Source organism: Tursiops truncatus, chromosome 21 (assembly GCF_011762595.2).
Source record: "Tursiops truncatus isolate mTurTru1 chromosome 21, mTurTru1.mat.Y, whole genome shotgun sequence".
Taxonomy (NCBI): Eukaryota; Metazoa; Chordata; class Mammalia; order Artiodactyla; family Delphinidae; genus Tursiops; species Tursiops truncatus.
Window position 1 is genome coordinate 26,956,860 of NC_047054.1, and position 19,926 is coordinate 26,976,785.

Here is a 19,926-nt window from a genome sequence, read left to right on the forward strand (position 1 = left end):
TTCATCTCCTCTATTTCCTTATTTATTTTCTGTCTGATTGTTCTATCTGTTGTTGTAAATGGGGTGTTGAAGTCTCCTACTATTATTGTAGAGATGCATATTTCCCCATTACATTCTATTGATGTTTGCTTTGCATATTTTGGAGCTCTGCTGTTTGGTACATATATGTTAGTAATTGTTATATCTTCTTACTTAACTGATAACTTTTATCAATATATAATGTCCTTCTTTGTCTCTTGTAACAGATTTTGACTTAAAGCCTATCCTTTCTGATATTAGTTAGCCACCTCTACTCTCTTTTGGTTACTATTTGCATGAAGTTTCTTTTTGCATCCTTGCACTTTCAACTTATGTGTGTTGTTTAGGTATAAAATGAGTCTCTTGTAGACAATACATAGTTGGATTCTGTCTTTATGTCCATTCTATGTGTTTTGACTGGATAATTTAATTTATTTACATTTAAAGTAATTACTAATGAGGACTTATTTTTGACATTTTGTTATTTATTCTTTGTATGTCTTGTAGCTTTATTATCCCAACTATATTTCCAATGTTTGTTTTCAGTATAGTTTCTATTTCTCCTTTGGCATTCAGTTGCCTCTTTACTGAGTCAATTTATTCTATTTCAGTTAAATATTTAAAACACAGTTACCTTGTGTCCTTTGAATAATTTTATAAGCTGCTTTAAAAGCTTTTTCTGCTAAATCCAACCTCTTGGCCCACTCAGTCAGTTTCCATTGACTGTCTTTTTCCTTGAGTACAAGTCAAACTTTCCTGTTTTTCTTGGCATGGCTCATAATTTTTTTTTTTTAATAAAAATGGGACATTTAACATAATATAGCAACATCCTAGGTTCTGTTCTGTTTTTTCTTTATTTTGTTTTGTTTTTAATATCTTGCCTAGACTTAAGCTGTGGAATCGGTCTCCTACTCAGTGCAAGTGATGTTTCTGCTTAGTTCTTTGATTTTTCCATTTTAGTTTTTAGCCTCGCTCTCTAGGGTTTGCTCTGGTGTTTACATAGCTTAGTGGTTAGCCAATAATTTGAGAAGAGCTTATATTCAAACACCTGAAGCCCATAAGGCTGCCATCCTAGGCAGTTAGATGTCTCTGTGGTTTGGGGAACACATTCATATTTAGAGCCTGTTCCCACATCTCCTTTGACTTTTACTTCTTGCTGCATTCTCTCAGGTCTACTTTGCTCCTGTATGTAGTTTCCCATTCAGCCAGGTAAATACAGAGAACGTAACTCAGCACTTCTGTGGTTCTCACCTTTCCAGAATCTCGCATTAATTTCTTCCTGATTGCCTGCTTGCCACACTGAGACCTCAATCTTGGGGTAGCATGGTTGCAGGTGTTTCCCATTCATTTCCTATTGAGTTTGCCAATTAAAGCTGGCAAAGCTACAAGATGTCACCTCTGCCCAAACTGAGTCTCCCGCTCGCAGCAAATCTGCTAGGATTTTTGGCCAGTTTTATGCTGGTAAAGCTACAGTTCTCATTTTTTAGGTAGGATTCACTGACACTCAATGCCTCCACAGGCCGAAGTTTGTCTTCTTTATCAACTTTGGAATAGTCTGAAACAGTTATTGTATTCTATAGCCCACCAAAGTAAGTTAGATAAAGCAGCATCTCTGTAGGTTTTCTTCTGTTTTGCTTCTTAATATTTTTTTTTTTTTCATAAATTCTCCCCTGCAAACTTCTGTCTTCAGCTGCTTCTGGGGCAGCTGTATCAACCACAAACACTTATGGAACAATTCCTGTCTACTAATTTTACGCTGGATTGTAGTCATACGGAGAAAAATATGACACACTCCTTGAAAGAGATTATCTTGTGACCCTCGTGAAGGAAATGATATATTTAGTTCTTTTTTTATATCTATTTAGTTGTTTTTGGTATACATCTTGTTTATTGCCCGTGTTTTCAGTTATTTTGCTTCACTAATACTACAGAAGCCTTGTTTAAATTTTATTTTAAAAATTGCAATATCTGAATTCCTTAGTAAAATGATTCTTTAGCTTGTTGATTCTGGTAATGCACTCTTATTGAGGCTCATTTCCAGGTATTTGTCTGGGTTTTATGGAGGAAAATCCCTGTGTTCAAGGGTTTGTTCTCCAAAGAGGACATTCTTTTCCTTTGCTATATAGCCCAGGACACTACCCATCTTGCACAAGTTAATTTCATAGTTTCGATTTTCTGTGACCACATAGGTAATATATTTTCGACCCTGAAACCTGTATTTGGAAAAGCCTCATGTAAAATTCTTAAAAACTTTTCTAACCTAGATCTTAGGCCAAGACAAATGAGTTTTCATGTGGCCTCTCTTTGTTAAGTGGATGTATTTCTGGTTCACATTTTCAGTTTTGTTGAAGTACTTTATGGGTCCCTGGTTTGTGTCCAGATCTCAAGTCTACTTCCTCCCCTTTTGAGGAACCAAGAGTTAGCCTCATGTCCCTAGAGTTAGCATTAAAATGCAATCCTATAGGCTGTAAACTTTGTTAAATTCCCCAGGACAACTCCAGCCTCAAAGTAAGCTTGTCTTTTCCAGGTCTATTTGTGGCCTGTGCATTTTCTCCGTAATTTGAAGGGAACTATGTACTATAGAGGAGTATATGTTATTTTATACAGCATTTCTAGTTTTTTGTTTGTTTTTCAGATGCCACAGGCAGAAATCTCTGTAGGGGTTTTGGTAATATTTAGAGTTTAGTTCTGGGATTTTCTAAGTAGGATATCATACACATATAAACAATGTTTGTTCACTACACTCCTTTCAGATAAGTATAATTTTAAAATAATGTATTGCAATGGTTGAATCATCCTGAACACTGTTAAATAATTAGAATGATAGCATTCTAGTTTATTCACAGTTTTAATGAGAACGACGTGCACTTTGCTTTATAACTTTGGCTCTGGGTTTGGAATGGTCAATCAGAAGAGTGTCTTACTCTTTATAGTTTGATCATTTGTAGCCTGAATATATACGCAAAATGCATAGCTTAGCCTTGTCTACCTTAAAAGTGCTCAGAACACTTACATTAGCCTACAGTTGGGCAAAATCATCTAACACAAAGCTTATTTCCTAATGAAGTATTGACTATCTCATGTAATTGATTGACCACTGTATGGAAAGTGAAAAACAGAATGGCTGATGGGTCCAGAATGGTTGTGTGTTGGTTGTTCACCCTCGTGACCATGTGGCTGACAGAACCTGTGGCTGCTGCCACTGCCCAGCATCACCAGAGAGCATCATATTGCATTCCAGTGGCCCCGGAAAAGATCAGAATTCAAAATTTTAAGTACAGTTTCTACTGAATGCATTTCACACTCTCACTCTCATAAAGTCAGAAAATCGTAAGTCAAACCATTGTAAATTGGGGACAATCTATATAAATAAATGAACTGGCACAACCAGCCAGATGCCCAGTGTGTGTGTATGTGTGTGAATGTGTGCGCGTGCGTGTGTGCGTATGTGCGCGTACATGTGTAATTTGCTTTATCTTCTCAACAGGAGTATATTGTCAGTGGCTGAGTGTAAAGGAGTCAAAGAAATTCTACATTTATTTTGTTTGGATTAGTTTCTTACATAAGCACTAATAATAATCATGGCCTTCTAGTGATCCCCAAAATCTACTCTGGAACTAGATTGTCTGTCTCTAGGGAAGCTGGTACTTGAATGGGGTTAAAGTCATCCTTATACCTGACAAGTTGAGTGGAATATGTGGTTGAATTAAACTGCAAATGGTACTCTCTTAAATTTTATTTTTGGTAAAATAATACTTAACATGTAAAGCAGATCTTTTCTCCTTCAAAATGCGTGACAGCCATTTACTAATGAATGCTTTTAAATCTACTGCCTGAGCCTTAAGATATAACAAATTATAAATTCATAGTTTTTTTTTCCCTGTAAAGATGGATAAAAGGAAGCAGGTATATGGTAGGATTTGGGTCGGGAAAGTCAAAGCTTTATTTGAAAATTGGAAACGACCCTGTTTGTTAAGCTAGCATTTTCTCTTTTTACAACTTTGATTGGAATCATGCAACAGTTACTTAAGTCCTGCTTTGAAGAATCCACAGGAGTTGTCATCCTCCTCTTAGTGACAGGGAGTCATTTATGATATCTTATTCCAGAAGAGAGATCAAGGGAACTGAAGGAAAAATGGAAATGAGAGAAGAAAATTAAAAAATAAAAAGAAAGAAAACTTATGCTGCTTATTCCTTTTGTTTTACTTCTCAGAGAAGCATTCTTTTCTTAGTGATTGGCATTTGCATGAGTGGCTTCTTATGGTTAAAGGCTCTTTGATAAACTCCTTCGATAGCATAATCCACCCCCTAAATGTATACACTACCATTCTGTTTGTCATACTTTTTTCCAGAGGCCAGACACCTGTTTCTTCTCTTGGTACTGGTACTCCAAACAGGCAATACAGGCCCTTCTGATCTCCAACTTTGACATACAGACTGCATCCATGTATTCCTTAGTCCTTGTTCTGCAGGAAAACAGGCAGCTTCAGTAAAAAGAAAGCCACTGGCTCTATTCATGTCTATAGACTGGAAACTGTGCATCTAACCCTACGTTTCCCCAGCAATTGGCTCTGGGTAGATTTTCCAGTTCCAGGAAAATGAAACAGCTCTGGATCTTGTAATACTAATGAGGAGATGGAGAGGTTGGAATACAAGTTTGTTCCACTTGCTGTATTTTTGATTCTTGATTCTATTCTTGACCAGAACCTACAGGGCAGTTATCTCCTCCTGCCTTCAGTCTTCTTCTATTTGGAGCGTGAAGGAAGAATGTCACCTGCCAGGTCAATAAATGAAGGACATTGCAGCCATCAAGCCATCAGCCACTGACTGTGCACCCTGAGGGGATTCAGGATGGAGAAAAGCAGGATACTGGCCCTAGATAGTTAGGTGCATATCAAAGGAATGATTTCAATGAGCCCAGAATCTTGCATCTTCCCATACATAGAAAAGCGCTAAATTCATTAACTTGAGACCTCTGTTTTTTCTTTAATTAACAGTAATCTTTCGATGTTCCAGCTACCTGGTTTTTGTTGCAAAAACTCCTATATATCCTGGTTCTTCCCTTACCTCTTCGGAGCAGTCCCTCAGAGCTATCCAAGAGGCTGCCTCCCGAGCTTGAGTCCTCGACAAGACCGTTGAATAAAACATCATTCTCAACTTCTAGATTGTGCATTTTTTTCTGTTGACAGGAGATAGCTGTGTGGTTTATGTGTGGTGTAGTGATGGTGGCATGGCAGTCATGTGACTTTGAACTATAAATTTACTTTAGTTATCTCGGGAAATCTCTTGCCTTGTTTTCTCTATTCACCAGCAGGCATAGTACCCACCAGAGTAGATCAAGAGGAACAAATGAAAACACATACCCCACAGAAGGTTTGGCAGCATCTTCCACTTGACGGTTAAGAATCACAGCATTTTCTCCCAATATGGAAAGATACCAGGCTGTCCCTGAGCTACCATAAAGTGCTGGGAGGAGTAAGTTGTCGCGTTTCTGATGCTCAGTGCCAAGGTCAGGTAAGTCAGGGGTTGCATGTTACACTGTCATCAGAGGCTACATCTTTTATGAGTTTATACATCTTGTCTTTTCTCATCCCAGTTTATTATTTTTTAAAGCACTAACACATTAATTTTACTGCCAAAGAATTGTGTTTCTTGTAATTATTTTTATTTATTTATTTAAAACCTAACTTTTTAAAAAAAAATTTGTAATTAATTTATTTTTGGTTGTGTTGGGTCTTCGTCGCTACACGTGGGCTTTCTCTAGTTGCGTCAAGGCGGGGGCCACTCTTTGTTGCAGCGCGCGGACCCCTCATTGCTGTGGCCTCTCCTGTTGCGGAGCACCGGCTCCAGTTGCCCGGGCTTCAGCGTTGTGGCTCACGGGCTCCAGAGCGCAGGCTCGGTAGTTGTGGCGCACGGGCCGCGTCGCTCCGCGGCATGGGGGATCTTCCTGGACCAGGGCTCGAACCTGTGTCCCCTTGCATTGGCAGGCGGATTCTTAACCACTGCGCCACCACGGAAGTCCTTGTTATTATTTTTAAGTTCTTTCCTTTGTCTGTGTCAGCAGCTACAGCCGAAACTCCTAGACACCTGATTCCGGGAAGTAATTACCAGGGTAGAAAATGAGGAAGGCACACTTGCGGTGTCAGGAAAACTGTGTTTAGTTAGAGTCTTATTCTGGTGCCCGCTGTCCTTTTTAAACAAATGTATTGGATTTCTGTACTTTATTGCTGCTCCATAGCCCAATATCCAAAATAGACTTCTCTAATATTGTGTGTGTGAGTTTCCTTAGCAAATGATCCCATATTACCTTTAACAGGGACGGTTGTTAACCTGGATTATTGTATCTGGATAAACATCACATTGGGAAGCACTCAAGGCTTTCCGGCTCTTAGCATCATTTTCTCCCCCTGTTCCAGCAGTTTCCTGAATTATGAGTGAGACCGTGAGCACATAGTGGTGAATTAAATTCTGCCTGCTTTCTGTAAGTTGCATGCCTTTCTGAAATGTGCTGCTCTGATTGAACGTGACCTTTCTGGGGTAATGATTGACACAGAGTATTTCCAATGGCAATATTGCTTGTAGACTCTCTCATTTAATTGGATTGCCAAGTTCACCAATTGAGGTTGCCAACTGTTGCTCTTTTGTCGGTTGATTTTTGGTCTTCACCTATTAATTATCATAATTGTATGATTAATAGAGACGGGCTTTTATCAGAAACATCCGGTAGTGGCAGAGCTAGAAATAGTTGGGTCTTCAGAATAGCAGTCAGGTGTCCGGAGGAGGAAAGCTACGAACGTGGGAAGATTGCCCCTCTATGGCGCATGCTTAGGAAAGGATCTATGTGCAGCCTACAAAGGCCCTACAAACATTAAAAGAAAGATTCTTACAGTGGTTACAACTAAAACTACCTATTCAGTCCAGAAGGTTAGGTAAAAGTAAGATGTACAACTGTATGGTGGAGTTTTTTCCCGCTCTTTCCCCCTAAGTCTTCACCCAATGTTTCTAAGCCTACTGCCTCTCCTTTGTAGCTACAGCTGTGTTCTATTCCCAGGGGTCTTGAGCTCACTGACTTCTGACACCTGGCTTCAGATTTTTAAATAGGCACCTCCTGGGCCTAAAGAGAATTCAGTTCTGTTGTTAGGGAAGCCCCACAGTGTCTCCATACTTTCTGAAAGCTTCCTTGTCTAAGGTCCTTTCTCTCTGTTCTGAGTGTCTGTTTTGTCTTTAGTTATCTAGATTCAAACTACAATTGCTTTGCTCTGTTTTCATGAAGAATTCACTTGCCTCCATAGCCTTAATGATGATTTGGATCTCCCGGGAGAAAGGCCATGTGCTGGCAGGTGTGGCTTTCCACCCACTCCTTCACTCCTCTCCTTCCCCATCTCCTTGAACGACAAATTCTTTCCTCTTACTCTTGTAGAATATTTGTACCTCCTTTAATGTCCCTTGGAGTTTTACCACTTACACCAAACAGGGGGGCCAAATCATTTAACATATGTTTTCCAGGCAAATACACAGGTTTTCATAAGGAGTTATAGTAAACCACTTAAAAAATAATTCACTGGGGCTTCCCTGGTAGCGCAGTGGTTATGAGTCCGCCTGCCAATGCGGGGGACATGGGTTTGTGCCCCGGTCCAGGAAGATCCCACATGCCGCGGAGCGGCTGGGCCGTGAGCCATGGCCGCTGAGCCTGCGCGTCCGGAGCCTGTGCTCCACAACCGAAGAGGCCACAACAGTGAGAGGCCCGCGTACCGAAAAAAAAAAAAAAAAAATTCACTGTATTTGGAAGGGCATATCTCACCGTGCAAAGTCTGTATCTCTCCTCCTCCAAATTAGACTCAAACATTTTCTATCTTTTGAGACTAGTTTGGTTGGAGATGATCAAAAGGCTATGAAAAAAGAAGAAGTCCTACCATTTGCAACAATATGAATGGACCTTAAGGGCATTATGCTGAATGAAGTAAGTCAGACAAGAAAAAGTACCATATGTTCTCACTTTTATGTGCAATCTAAAAGGAAAACAGAAACAACAAAACTAACCAAAGTCATATATACAGAGAACAGATTGGTGGTTGCCAGGGGGAGGGGTGGGTGAAATAGGTGGAGGGGGTCAAAAGGTACAAACTTCCAGTTATGAAATACATAAGTCTTGGGGATGTATGTATGGCATGGTGACTATAGTTAATATACTATATTGTATATGTGAAGTTGCTGAAAGAGTAGATCTTAAAAGTTCTCATCACAAGAAAAAAATCGTAACTATGTAAGGTGACGGATGTAAACTAGACTTTCTGTGGTGATCATTTCACAATACACACAAATATCGAATCATTATGTTGTACACCTGAAACATATAATGTTATATGTCAATTATTTATGCAGTAAAAAAAGACAATGGACGTAGAAATGTTCTACCTCTTGATCTTTAAGTATCAATTGTTAGAAAACAGTCATAGTCAACTCAAGCAGCAAAGAATGGAGAAGAACATTTTACTAAGCCTATTCATTAAATTAATATTACTTGGTTATAGCTAATACTTATAGGTTGGCTATAATCCAAAATCATTTCTCTAGAACACAATGCATTTGTCACATAATTGTCCCAATTTCAGAAGAAGTGGCTTAATTTCCAACTTGGTTGTATTGAGCATTCAAAATTATAATGTGCTAAAGTTGAAAATGATGGATCTTATATAGGGTTGATCTTAAGCTCATCTAGTGAAACACTCCCATTTTACAGATGGAGAAACTGAGACTAGGAGCTGTTGACTTGCCCTAAGCCACACAGTCCCTGGCAGTGTCAGGGCCTAGCACCTGGTTTCCTGATTCTCAGGTCAGTTCTTCCAGGCTGCTCCTTGGCCAGAGACTATGATCCCAGGTAGTGGCTACTCAATGTATGTCTCCAGATGGATATGGATATTTTTCCAAATGCAATGGAGTACAATTCCTGCATCTTTTAAAATAGCCAGAATTAGATTAATACAGGGTGTATTGATATGTGAAACACAGTTAGTACAAGATGTATAATGAATATGTGGTCTGTAATAGGTGTGGTAATACTGAAGACCGAACCTCTCCCAACCCAGTTGCTGAACAGTACTGAGGAGGACGAGGCAGAATGTCTCATCTCTGGAAAGCTCAGTGGAACGGACAGGACTTCAAACTTCATCTTGGGTTTAGAATTGTGCAAGCTGGTGCCTCATTCTTTTTTTTAAAATTAATTAATTAATTAATTTATTTATTTTTGGCTGTGTTGGGTCTTCGCTTCTGTGCGTGGGCTTTCTCTAGTTGCGGCGAGCGGGGGCCACGCTTCATCGCGGTGTGCGGGTCTCTCACTGTCGTGGCCTCTCCAGTTGCGGAGCACAAGCTCCAGATGTGCAGGCTCAGTAGTTGTGGCTCACGGGCCTAGTTGCTCCACGACATGTGGCATCTTCCCAGACCAGGGCTCGAACCCGTGTCCCCTGCATTGGCAGGCAGATTCTCAACCACTGTGCCACCAGGGAAGCCCCCCCTCTTTTAAAAAAATATTTATTTGGCTGTGCTGGGTCTTAGTTGCAGCACAGGGGATCTTCCTTGTGGTGTGCGGGATCTTTAGTTTCAGCATGCAGGCTCTTAGTTGTGTCATGCAGGCTCTAGTTCCCTGACCAGGGATCGAACCGGGCCCCCTGCACTGGGGGCACGGAATCTTAACTGCTGGACCACCACAGAAGTCCCTGGTGCCTCATTCTTAATGTTCAGCCCCTTGGTTATGTGACCTTGGGCGAATCACTTCTCTACTCAGCCTGACTCTCCTTATCTGCCCAACAGGGATAATAGTACCTGACTTCCTGGGTTCGCTTCTGCTCTAAAACACAACAACAATTACATATAACAAATATTTCTATGCATAACAAAATATATATTTGTATATGTATATGTGTGTGTGTGTGTGTATGTATATATATCCCATTCCTTGAGCAGCGTATGTATTCAAAGGTTCTTAGTTTCCTTCCTTCTCTCTTAACTGTCATCACAATTTTACTTGACTTATTAATCTCACTTATTAACCTTATTAGCTCATCTATTTCCTAGATATTTTTTCAAAATAAAATTGTTTTTACTTTTGCACCCCTTTGGAGACAGTAGTAATACTTAAGTACTATTTTGGAGAAACACAGTAATTCCCTTTTCTTTCTTTTCTCTTTTTTTCTTTAAGAAAATACTCATTTATGATATAACTGCCACATGGTCTTGAAGAATAAAGAAAGTCAGAGGATGAATGACTATTTTCCAGAGGACAGGTAAAGCATATTTGGTAGATTAATTCCCAGTTCACCTTCTCAGAGGAAAAGGACAAAACTCTCATTTACCAAGATTCTAAAGAGATTTTCAGGCGAGTCCCTAGCCAACCCCACATCAGTCTTTGCTTTGAAGCCTTCATTCCCCAGAGCTTGGTTTTCTTGACCAGGTCCCAAACCTTTTATTGAGGCTAAGAAGACCAGAGGAAGCAATTGCTGACAGTCACGTGTCTGGTGGCACTCAGGAGAGGGATGGCATATGTGCTTATCAGGGAATCAATCTTTCTGCCTATCATCCTCTTTTTCCTAGGAAGAAAGCGACTTAGCGCAATTACCTCATCCAGAACTATTACCTCACTTTAAACTGTTTATTCTCCAGAGAAACGTGTTTCGGGTCAGGTGGTTCTTTGACCAGAGAGAGGGACTTTTTGAAAGTACTGTATTGATATTGACTGTGGGCCGTGGGGAGGTGTTGGGAACGCTGTCTTTCTTTCAAACCAAGATTTCATTTTCTATTGGGGTCCACCAGGCAAAAGGGGACACATATTCTGACCAGCTGAGTTCTGGCATCATTCTGGGGGCTCGAATATGGTGCTCTATGGAGCCTTGAACTCAGGGCCAACCCCCCAAGTGTGTTCTTTGCTCTGAAACTGTGTGGCCCGAGGCAATCTCTCTTAAATGACTCCTTCTGCAAATGGGAGAATAAGAGGCAACCGGGAGGTACTTTCAAAAGCAGGGAAATGAAGATTTGACAACCCATTCAAAACAAACCACACTTTTAAGAAAAGTCTTTCCTTCTCATGACAAAGGCCCAGCACGACTTCCTTTCCCAGATACTTAGGAGGAAGGCAATTGCCAGGGCCCAGATTTAAACGAAACAGGAGCCATCAGAAACGAAAGAGCTTTTCTGAAAATTTGGGCGCTTCCTGGGTGATTAGGACCACAGACAAGGGAATTGGGGAAAAAAAGAAAAAATAAAAATCGATCACATACCCCTCATGCACCCGTGACTTCCCCACCTCTTTATGTACATGCATGCACATTTAGCTTAGTGGCAATAATGGGTTTATTCCGGTGCTATTTTTTTCCCACTTGGCATTTGTCTTTTTTTTTTTTTTGAATTTTTCTGGAGTGGTGTCTGGTCTGATTTTAAAAAATGGAAGCAAGAGGGGCAGGGCTGTGAAAGGGCTCAAAGTTGAACGAAACAGTGGTTTGCAGGAAGCAGCAGACTCAGGCTGCCGGGATGCCCACATATTTCTGCGCTGGGTTCGCCTCCAACAGGCCCGCAGGCTTTGCTCCCATCTTGGGGCGAGCGTGACCTCCGCAAGCCCAGCGGCGGTCCTGCTCCCGAGATCGCGGAGGCACCTGGGGTCGCGCGCAGCCGCCGCGAGGCTCACCTGCGCCTCCCTGCCGCCAGCCCCGCCCCGCCCCGCCCCGCGCCGCCCGCCCGCCCGCCGCCGCCGCCGCCGCCCCGCCCCGGCCCGGCTCATTGGTTGCCTCTCGGAGGGGAGGAGAAGGGGCGGCCTCTGGGGGGGGGGGGGTCTCATTAGCCTTGCGGGCTCCTTCCTCCGCTCCCTAGTCCGGAACCCGGCGGCGGCTGAAACACCGCGAGCGGGCAGTGCGGCAGGGACGGCGGGTGACTCGGGCAGTGACCGTGGCGGCAGCGGTCGCCCCGCCGTGGGAGGCTATGGGGACGCGCGCATCCTCTGGGTGCCCAGCGCGCGGCGGCTCGGAGCGCCCTGCCCTGCTGCTGTAGGGAGCGGCGGTGGAGCAGTCACTCGCCGAAGCCCCCCGGGACCCACTTGCTTTGGCCCCTGGCTCTCAGTGCCTTTCTCCCGGGCTGCCGGCGCGCAGAAGAGGATCCGTACTCCCGAACGGGGCAAGCAGCATGCGGAGAGCGGCCGCCGCAAGAGGAGGCGCTGGAGGGGCGCGCCGGTGGCTCCCTTGGCTGGGGCTCTGCTTCTGGGCGGCGGGGGCTGCGGCTGCCCGAGGTAAGCGCGGGGTCTAGCGGGAGGCGGAGCCGGGGGCGAGGCGGCCGAGCGGGACCCGCACCTATGGCGTTGGCTTCCCAAGTTGCGCCCTGCACCTCTCCGCGCGCTGAGCGCAGCGGGGTGGGACTCGGGCGGAGGACCTCCGAGGGGACCACTGTCTCCCACCCCAAGTTCGCGATCAGCCGCAGCCCTACAGGTTGCTGGGACCGGGACCCCTACCCTTCTTTTCCTCTCGTCGTTTGCTGTATTTTCCGAGCCCTGCCCAATTGCTGCAGACTGGAGTCCCCACCTCTTCACTCCAATCTCGCTCCCCCCAGTCCTCTTCCTTCCGTGGCGAGATCATTCACGGGTGGGCGCCCGTAGGGGTGTCCGAGAGTTCCTTGGGAGGGGCGCCGGGTGATGAGAGTCTCTGGAGGGTGCGCTTGAATGGAGAGGGCGCCTTTTCTCTGGGGGAGCAGCGCCCAGGCTGAAGTCCGCGAAGCTCGACACCTCTCGGGCGACAGCAGCCCGAGGTCCTGGGCAGCAGTGGGCTTGCTTTCGAGGAGGCCGCGGTGTGCGGGAGCTCGGGAGAGCGGCGTGCACCTTCCGCGTTTAACTGCGCCGGCAGTGCCCCGCCGGGTTAGCAGTTGGCCCGAGGCCGCCCACCCGGCGCCTCCTCTCCCTGCCCGGTGCCGGCTCCAGTCCGGGAGCTCGTGAGCGCGGGGACCCCTGAGCGGCTGGGAAGCCGCAGCTTCTTTCCGACTTAGAAACGTAGACCCCATTTTTCCTGGATCCTCTGGACTCCGGCAGAGTGACATTCTGCACCTGGTTTCAGCTCCACCTTGAGCGAGGACTGGAAGCATGAACCTAAAACCGCGGACTTGCTTTGAAGCTGATCAGAGGCAGTTTTACACGTAGCTTGAGGACTGTGGCTTTACCCTTGAAATCATCCGGAAGCTCTTCCTTCCCGCTCTTTCTTTATTCCTAGGTGTCATCCATTAGGCTTAGAATTTGTAATTGCCTTAAATGATTTACCAAACGCTTGACTGGTGAGGGGTGAAACTGATCTGCCCACCTTACCTCTACCTTGAACGTATTGTGAGTAGCCGGGAGACAGGAAAGGGTGGAAAGGGTTGAGGATGATCACAGAAAAACCAGTGTAATCTCATTTTTATAAAAGCTAACGGTGTGTTAAAAGCAGTCGTGCTGTCTGGAATGAAGAATAAAAAAAAGAAAAAAGTGGATAGAGGTTTTTCCCTTTTATGATCCTGTTCAGTGACTATTTGCATTTCATTTCCTGAAAAGTTTTTGTTTTTTGTGTTTTTTTAAATGGAGCAGGCTTTTTAAAAAGCAGGAAAGGTTTAAAAATGAGCCTCAAGTGATTGCACACACTAGGTGATGGTGAAGCATAGTTCTTTTCCTCGCTGGGAGAAACACAAGCTTCAGCCATTTAATTTACTACAGAGAATGCCTCCTTGCAAAGTCAGCTCTGAGTTGTTTTTAATACACTATTAGGGGGGAAAGCGGGCCTTTTCTGAGTGTTGATGTAAATGTCTGAGTTTCCACTTGCTGTTCTATGCTGAATACCTAAGAGTGACTGACTCCACATACTGACCCTTGGAATTTGGTTGGTGGGGCTGTCTTGAAGCCAGCTTGAAACAAGAGGTGTGGACCTGCCAAAAGCCTCTTGGATGGAGTTTTGCTGGCTGTGAAACTAAGGCTAGCACCTCCTGTCTGCAAGCTGTTCTTCAAAGGACTCCTGGAAAACACACTGTACACTCCGCAGGCTTATTTACAACAAATGTCTTGCACAGATCATAGTAATGTTCAAGACACATGGAGTGGAGCAGTACATCTGACTAATATTTCCCTTGTGGTGTTTTACTTTCTGGGGCAGAAAGCCTGTTACCTTTAGCACCTGTCAGAGATTCCCCAAGAAATGAGCAGTAAACAGGCTATAAAATCTGTGAAGCCACATAACCTGGCTTGGGACAGGTGGGTACAATTAGGGTTTTCAGAACAAAGGGCGCGTTTCAAAGTTATTTAAGTTCTCCCAGCTCAGGAAGGTGCCCCCTCATTAAAAGCAAGATGAGATGCACCCAGGGGACATGTTTGCTGAGTAGTTTCACCGCATTCTCTGGGGTTGGCTCTACAGTGTTCTTACTTATCCAAGTAAATAGTTTTTTTGTTCTACAAGCCTTTTCATGTTGGTCTGAACCAAGGTACTCCGCCTTCCCGAAACAACAGGATAGACAGAACTATGCCATTTGCTTTGATTATATTAAGAAGATTGAACAATTCAGTAGCCATTTCTTTACAATTATCATTTATTTGTTTCCAAGATCATTGTACCAACTCCTTTTTTTCCCCTTTTCTTTCCCTCCATACCTAATGTAAAAACCCTCTGAAAATTGCAACGAGATTTCAGATGATTTTGGCTTTGAATGTCCTCAGCGAGGAAAATACACGGGGCAAGGGACTGCCTGCAGAAACTAGTAGTGGCCCAAGGAGCCATGTTCTGGTTCCCTCCTTTGTAAGCTAGACTTAATTCTTGAGATTTATGTACTTGATGGATAGCATACTTACTGTAAGGAAAGCGCTTGGGTACCATGATTACCGTATATTTTAACACTTTCCAAGTTAAAAGAAGGGGGTTTAAAAGTTATTCATGACCTGCCAAGTGCTAATTGAATCCACATCATGTCACACTGATTTGTTTTTGTTCTTTGAAAAAAGGGAGCGCTGCTGTGGATCCGGTTGTGATTCCTCTATTAGATACTGTACACAGATATCCCAGCCTGAAGGCAGGGAGGAAGATGATCTCAGCTGGGCTGAGCTTTTACACAAGTCCTCCTTTTAAAAATTTTCGCGGACAATGAAATCTTCCTTATGGTAACCATAGTGATGCATTAAGGGCAAGAGAAATACATCTGTTTTATAGGCACAGTAGGGTCGCATGGTTCACGCATACTTAAATCCATCTACCTACCTCGTTCCTGCAGTTTTATATCTATGTTCACTCTCTCCTTAACGAACATAATGACTGCCTCCACCACCCCGCATTCTGTTTCTTTTTCCTCCAGAATCTTCCCCTCCAAAGGGCTATAAGAAAAGAGCCTTTTCTTGTAATTTCTTGGTGGGTTTTCCTTTTTGTGACTCTTGGGTTGTACTCTTCGTTTGAGCAGTCCGGTGGTATCTTTTTTTCCTGCCTGACAAAGGGTTCTGCTCAAGAAATCTCTTAAGTATCTCAGCTGATAAGAAGAGATTCATTGTTCTTACCTGACCCTATAGTGGCAGCATCTGTCACCGCTTTTCATAATCTTACCAGGAAAAATAGTAATGTCAGCCTTCCATTCTTCCTCACTCTTTGAGTGACCCATCTGTGGGTCTCTGGTTCTTTAAGTGGTACCCCATAGGTTGGGGAAACCTATGGAACCCCAGGAATCCTCCGTGAGTTCCATCAGAACTCTATGACTGAGCGGGTCTCGTAGTTCTAGACCCCACTGTCTTAGTAGTTAGGGAAGAAGCACTTTTCTGTCCGTTGCCTCAATGGCTTGTAAATGTTTTATCATCCTCCTTCTACCAAATAAGGACCCAACTTGAAATACTGCCAACTTTCAAGGTTTAACAAGAAATTGGTTGTTCAGGAGATAATGAATATTTGATATCACTCCCTCGGGTCTTTCTTTCTTTTTAAAATATGGAGGCTGGGGACCCAGACCATACGTGTTGCAGTCTAATCCCGAAGACCAAGTGTATGAAGAAAGATTTATTCCATAACATTCTCTTAAGGAAGGTGGTGGTGGTGATGCAGGATGTCCTCTTAAGCGGCAGGCACAGATGTTCACAGAGAGCCCGGATGTGTCCCCCTCCTTGATTATACCTTTGCCATTAATTCTGATTGTCCCGTACACTGGGCAGTGCTCCTTGACCAGCCGTGTCATTGTCTTCTGTCCTCCTTATTCTGCCACCTTCATGAACTAACAGCATGACCGAATAACCAAGGGGGACTTACCTCTGTCGTTCTTGGCCGCATACTCTAGGTAAAGACGCTTGTTTGCGTACCCAGTCATTCGCTTCATGGCCACCACTGGCATGAGACCTGTCATCGTGTTGCTGCCACTCTCTGTGTTATGCCTGTTCCTTAAGAGAAGGCATTTGTGCAGTCTTGCTTGACTATTAGATAATAATAGTAATGACTGTCTTTAGCAGGCGCCATTCATTACTCTAAAGAGTTTTACACACATTAACTTACATAATCCTTAAAGTAACTTAACATAACTTAAAATAACTCTTTGAGGTGAGCACTCTTATTATCCTCCTTTTGAAGATAGCAGAAGAGCTGCACAGAGAAGGTAAGTACCTCGCTCAAGGCCGCGGAGTTAGTATGTGGTGGCGCCTGGATTTGAACCTATGCAATCCGACTCCAGAGCCCACGATAAAGACGCTTTTCTAAACTGTGCCGAAACAAAATGAGTCTGGTATTTTGGTGACATAAGTACTAAAATTATATCTCTATAACTCTGAGACTTGGAGAAGAATTTAGAGGAGCTTAAATAAATCTATAAATGTATTCAGATACGTCTCAGAGATTTATGTTGTACGCAAACAGCCACCCTCTCACCATTCAGCTTAATATACTTTGGGATCAGATTCACACTTAAAATTCTGAGTGCCAGCTTCTAATATGATAGCTTGCTTTTCCCCCCCGGTTTTGAATTTCAGCACAAAATATTACTCTGAATACGCCATCCATGGAGTGGCAGAACCCGAGAGACTATTTGTTGCCTGTCTTATATTTTTAGCCTTGTTTGCCGGGGAAATGTGAAGCATGAGATTTGAGAATAGATTGTTAACACCAGAGGCTGCTGTTTCTGCTGTTTTGGGTACTCCTCCTGCGGCTCTTGCAAGGCAGATGGCTAGATTCATTTCCAGAAAATAGATATTCGTTCTATTTTGCATTTCCACTTTGAAACGAACTTTTAATTGTTTGTACCACATTGCGGTGTATGCTCTTACTGTGAGCATACACATGCTGTGCGTAGATAGTTTTCAGAATTAGGCGGATGTTAATGTATTTCAGTTTGGACCCCATGAGAAATCCACTGCACACTCTCTTGTGCTTTTGGAGGATTTCTTTGGAAAGTGGGTTTGTGTGCAGGACAGTGTGGACCGCATATGTTGTTCTCAGCACCCCTGCCCCCTCTGGACTTCACTGGACTGAGAAATTAGGGGCAGAAGTATTCGGGTTGTGTTGATGGGGCTACAGTAGAAACTAAAACAGTAGTACTCTTCTCGGCTTACGTGGGACCACAACAGGATGTAAAATACTTCCTAATATTGTTTCCAAGAGGACAAGAGTACAGGGAGGCCTGTATTTTTCCTATATGATCAGTTTCTTCTGACAGTTTCCTTCCTAATTAAGAAAGCTGGAAGCCGAAAGCTGTCTTCCAAGTGAAGTCAGTAACAGCCTCACTTAATGCAGATACTGACTTTCTGCCCCTAAATTTCTGGTTCATAAAATGCAAAAGAGCCTTCCTCCCCAGAAAGGGAGACCTTGGCACTTAAGTGTATGTTTCCACTTGAACCTGGCCTTGTAAGGCTGGGAGGAATAATATGGGGTAATTTCACCACAACACCCAGGAACTTGGCTCAGGATGGACTTTACAAGATGCATTGTTTTGCTGATTGAATGGTGTAATTTCTCCCTCAGGTAAGTCCAAGGGAAAATGACATTGCAGACATCCCAGAAGGTAAGTGATTGGCAGACATGCAAAGGAAGCAGGAGGTACTAGAGGCTAAAGTGAAGTCATCCTGACTACTTCAAGGGTCCAACCAACACTGGAATAACTACGCTTAATATCATTCATAGATTTTACTCACTTACTATAAAAGCAAATGTATTTACTAAATATTGGACTAGAAGATTTGCCTGTAAAGAAATTTGTGGCATGCCTTTTAGAGTTGTTTGCAGGTGATTGGTGGTTTCTGCCTCGTCACAGTACTTATTTAGTAGTTAGCATCTTTATTTGAATTTAATTTAATAAAAGCTACTGGAAGAGGAAGGGAAACCCAATGATCTTGGGTTATGAAAGCTAAGCTGGTAATATTTGAAACATACAAATCAGGGCTTTTCAGATGTTAATGTGCATTTGAATCACTGTAGATCTTGTTAAAATGCACATTCTGATTTGGTAAATCTGGGGAGGGGCCTGAGAGCCTGCATTTCTAACAAACTTCTAGATGACACCATCTGACCACACTTTGAGTAGCAGGGTCATGGATGACAATAATTCAAGTTTTGGGGGTTTGTTTTTGATTTTTAATATTGATTTTCACTTGGAAGCCAGTACGAAGTGGAATTCTATGTAACAATATTGTAAACGTGACAGAAGAATAGGCAAAGACAAATGTCACTTTTAACACACAAAAACCTAGAGCTACTCGTAAAACAAATAGACATTCTGGGAGTACCATTCCGATGTAATATAGCGTCTTGCTTCCGGCGTTCGTAAAGATGGATGCAGTATTTTCAAAGGCTTGGATTTTATTTTGAAGTAATTGAGGACTTACGTCTGCATCTACTTCATTTCTGTAAGAAAGAGGAAACTGAGTCCCCCAGAAGTTGAACAGTTTGCCCAAAGTCAGATTTTTGCTAAGCTTCTACCCCCTTTTATCTTCCTGTATCTCTTGCCTGGCGCTGCACTTAAAAACGATCCCGAGTTCAGGATATTGAGAGAGCGAGGCTACACTTAAGGAAGAGGTAGAACAAAAACAGTTGGTTAGAAACAAAAACAGAGGAATGTTCACATGGGATAGGGATGCTCGCCAAGGAGCTGGATCCTTGTTGTCTCAACATGGTGTGGGACTAGGTTTGGGGTCCTTCCTTGCTGCTGGACACTTATGTCTACTTGGCAATGCCCATCATGCTTACTGTTAACTTACCCAGCACCTGGAGGTGCTGGTCCCATAGCACATGCTAAACAATCATTTTTACTCTAAACTTACTGCGTTAAGGTATAAATAATATTGAGGATAACATTGCTAAAATTTACTCAATATGGTGCTGAAACATTCAGGAAAATTAGTTGCCAGAAGAAATTAAATAACTGTAAGAGGGTTTTACATTCCCGCCCCCCAACAGATTGAAAAGCCTACGTCCCTAGATAGATTATTCTACAAAGACGATTAAGTGTAAGATGTGACACTATCATGGATGGCTCTTTTGCATAATAATTCATTTGCATGGAATTCGACATTTTTCAGGTGCATTCACAGTTTGGATTGTTTTGGATTTTTACATTCACCCTGATGTTGAACAGAGGATGAAATTAAGGTTTAGAGGTTTTTTCAACCAAGGCTAGACAGAGAGCCACAACTAGTACTAGGACCAGCAGCTGAGTGTCCAGATGGCTTCTGGGCCTTTTTGACTATGAGGTCGTTCTATTTTATTACCAATTAGATTGGTTGCACTTAAGTTGGACCATACAACATTCTGCTCACTTTGTATTTTGAGACAGGGCATGGGTACATGAACACGTGTGACAGAGAAAGAAACGAGTACAAAATTTCAGTGATACCGTGTTGGCTTCTGGGTTTATGTGGTGGTAGGTTTCTCATGGTTATGAACAGAAGTGGCGTCATCTGGAAGAGGGGATGGT

At 43.2% G+C, this 19,926-nt stretch overlaps 1 protein-coding gene across 1 annotated transcript in view; it reads left to right on the forward strand.

The window, feature by feature from the left end:
- The first annotated feature begins 11,890 nt into the window (after window positions 1-11,890).
- The window catches only part of UNC5D (unc-5 netrin receptor D), a 607,834-nt gene continuing 599,798 nt past the window's right edge, over window positions 11,891-19,926 (forward strand). The window contains exon 1 of the mRNA XM_019921243.3: window positions 11,891-12,286. Coding sequence (XP_019776802.1) covers window positions 12,184-12,286 — 103 coding nt within the window. The 5' untranslated portion in view covers window positions 11,891-12,183. The remainder of the gene's footprint in view (window positions 12,287-19,926) is intronic.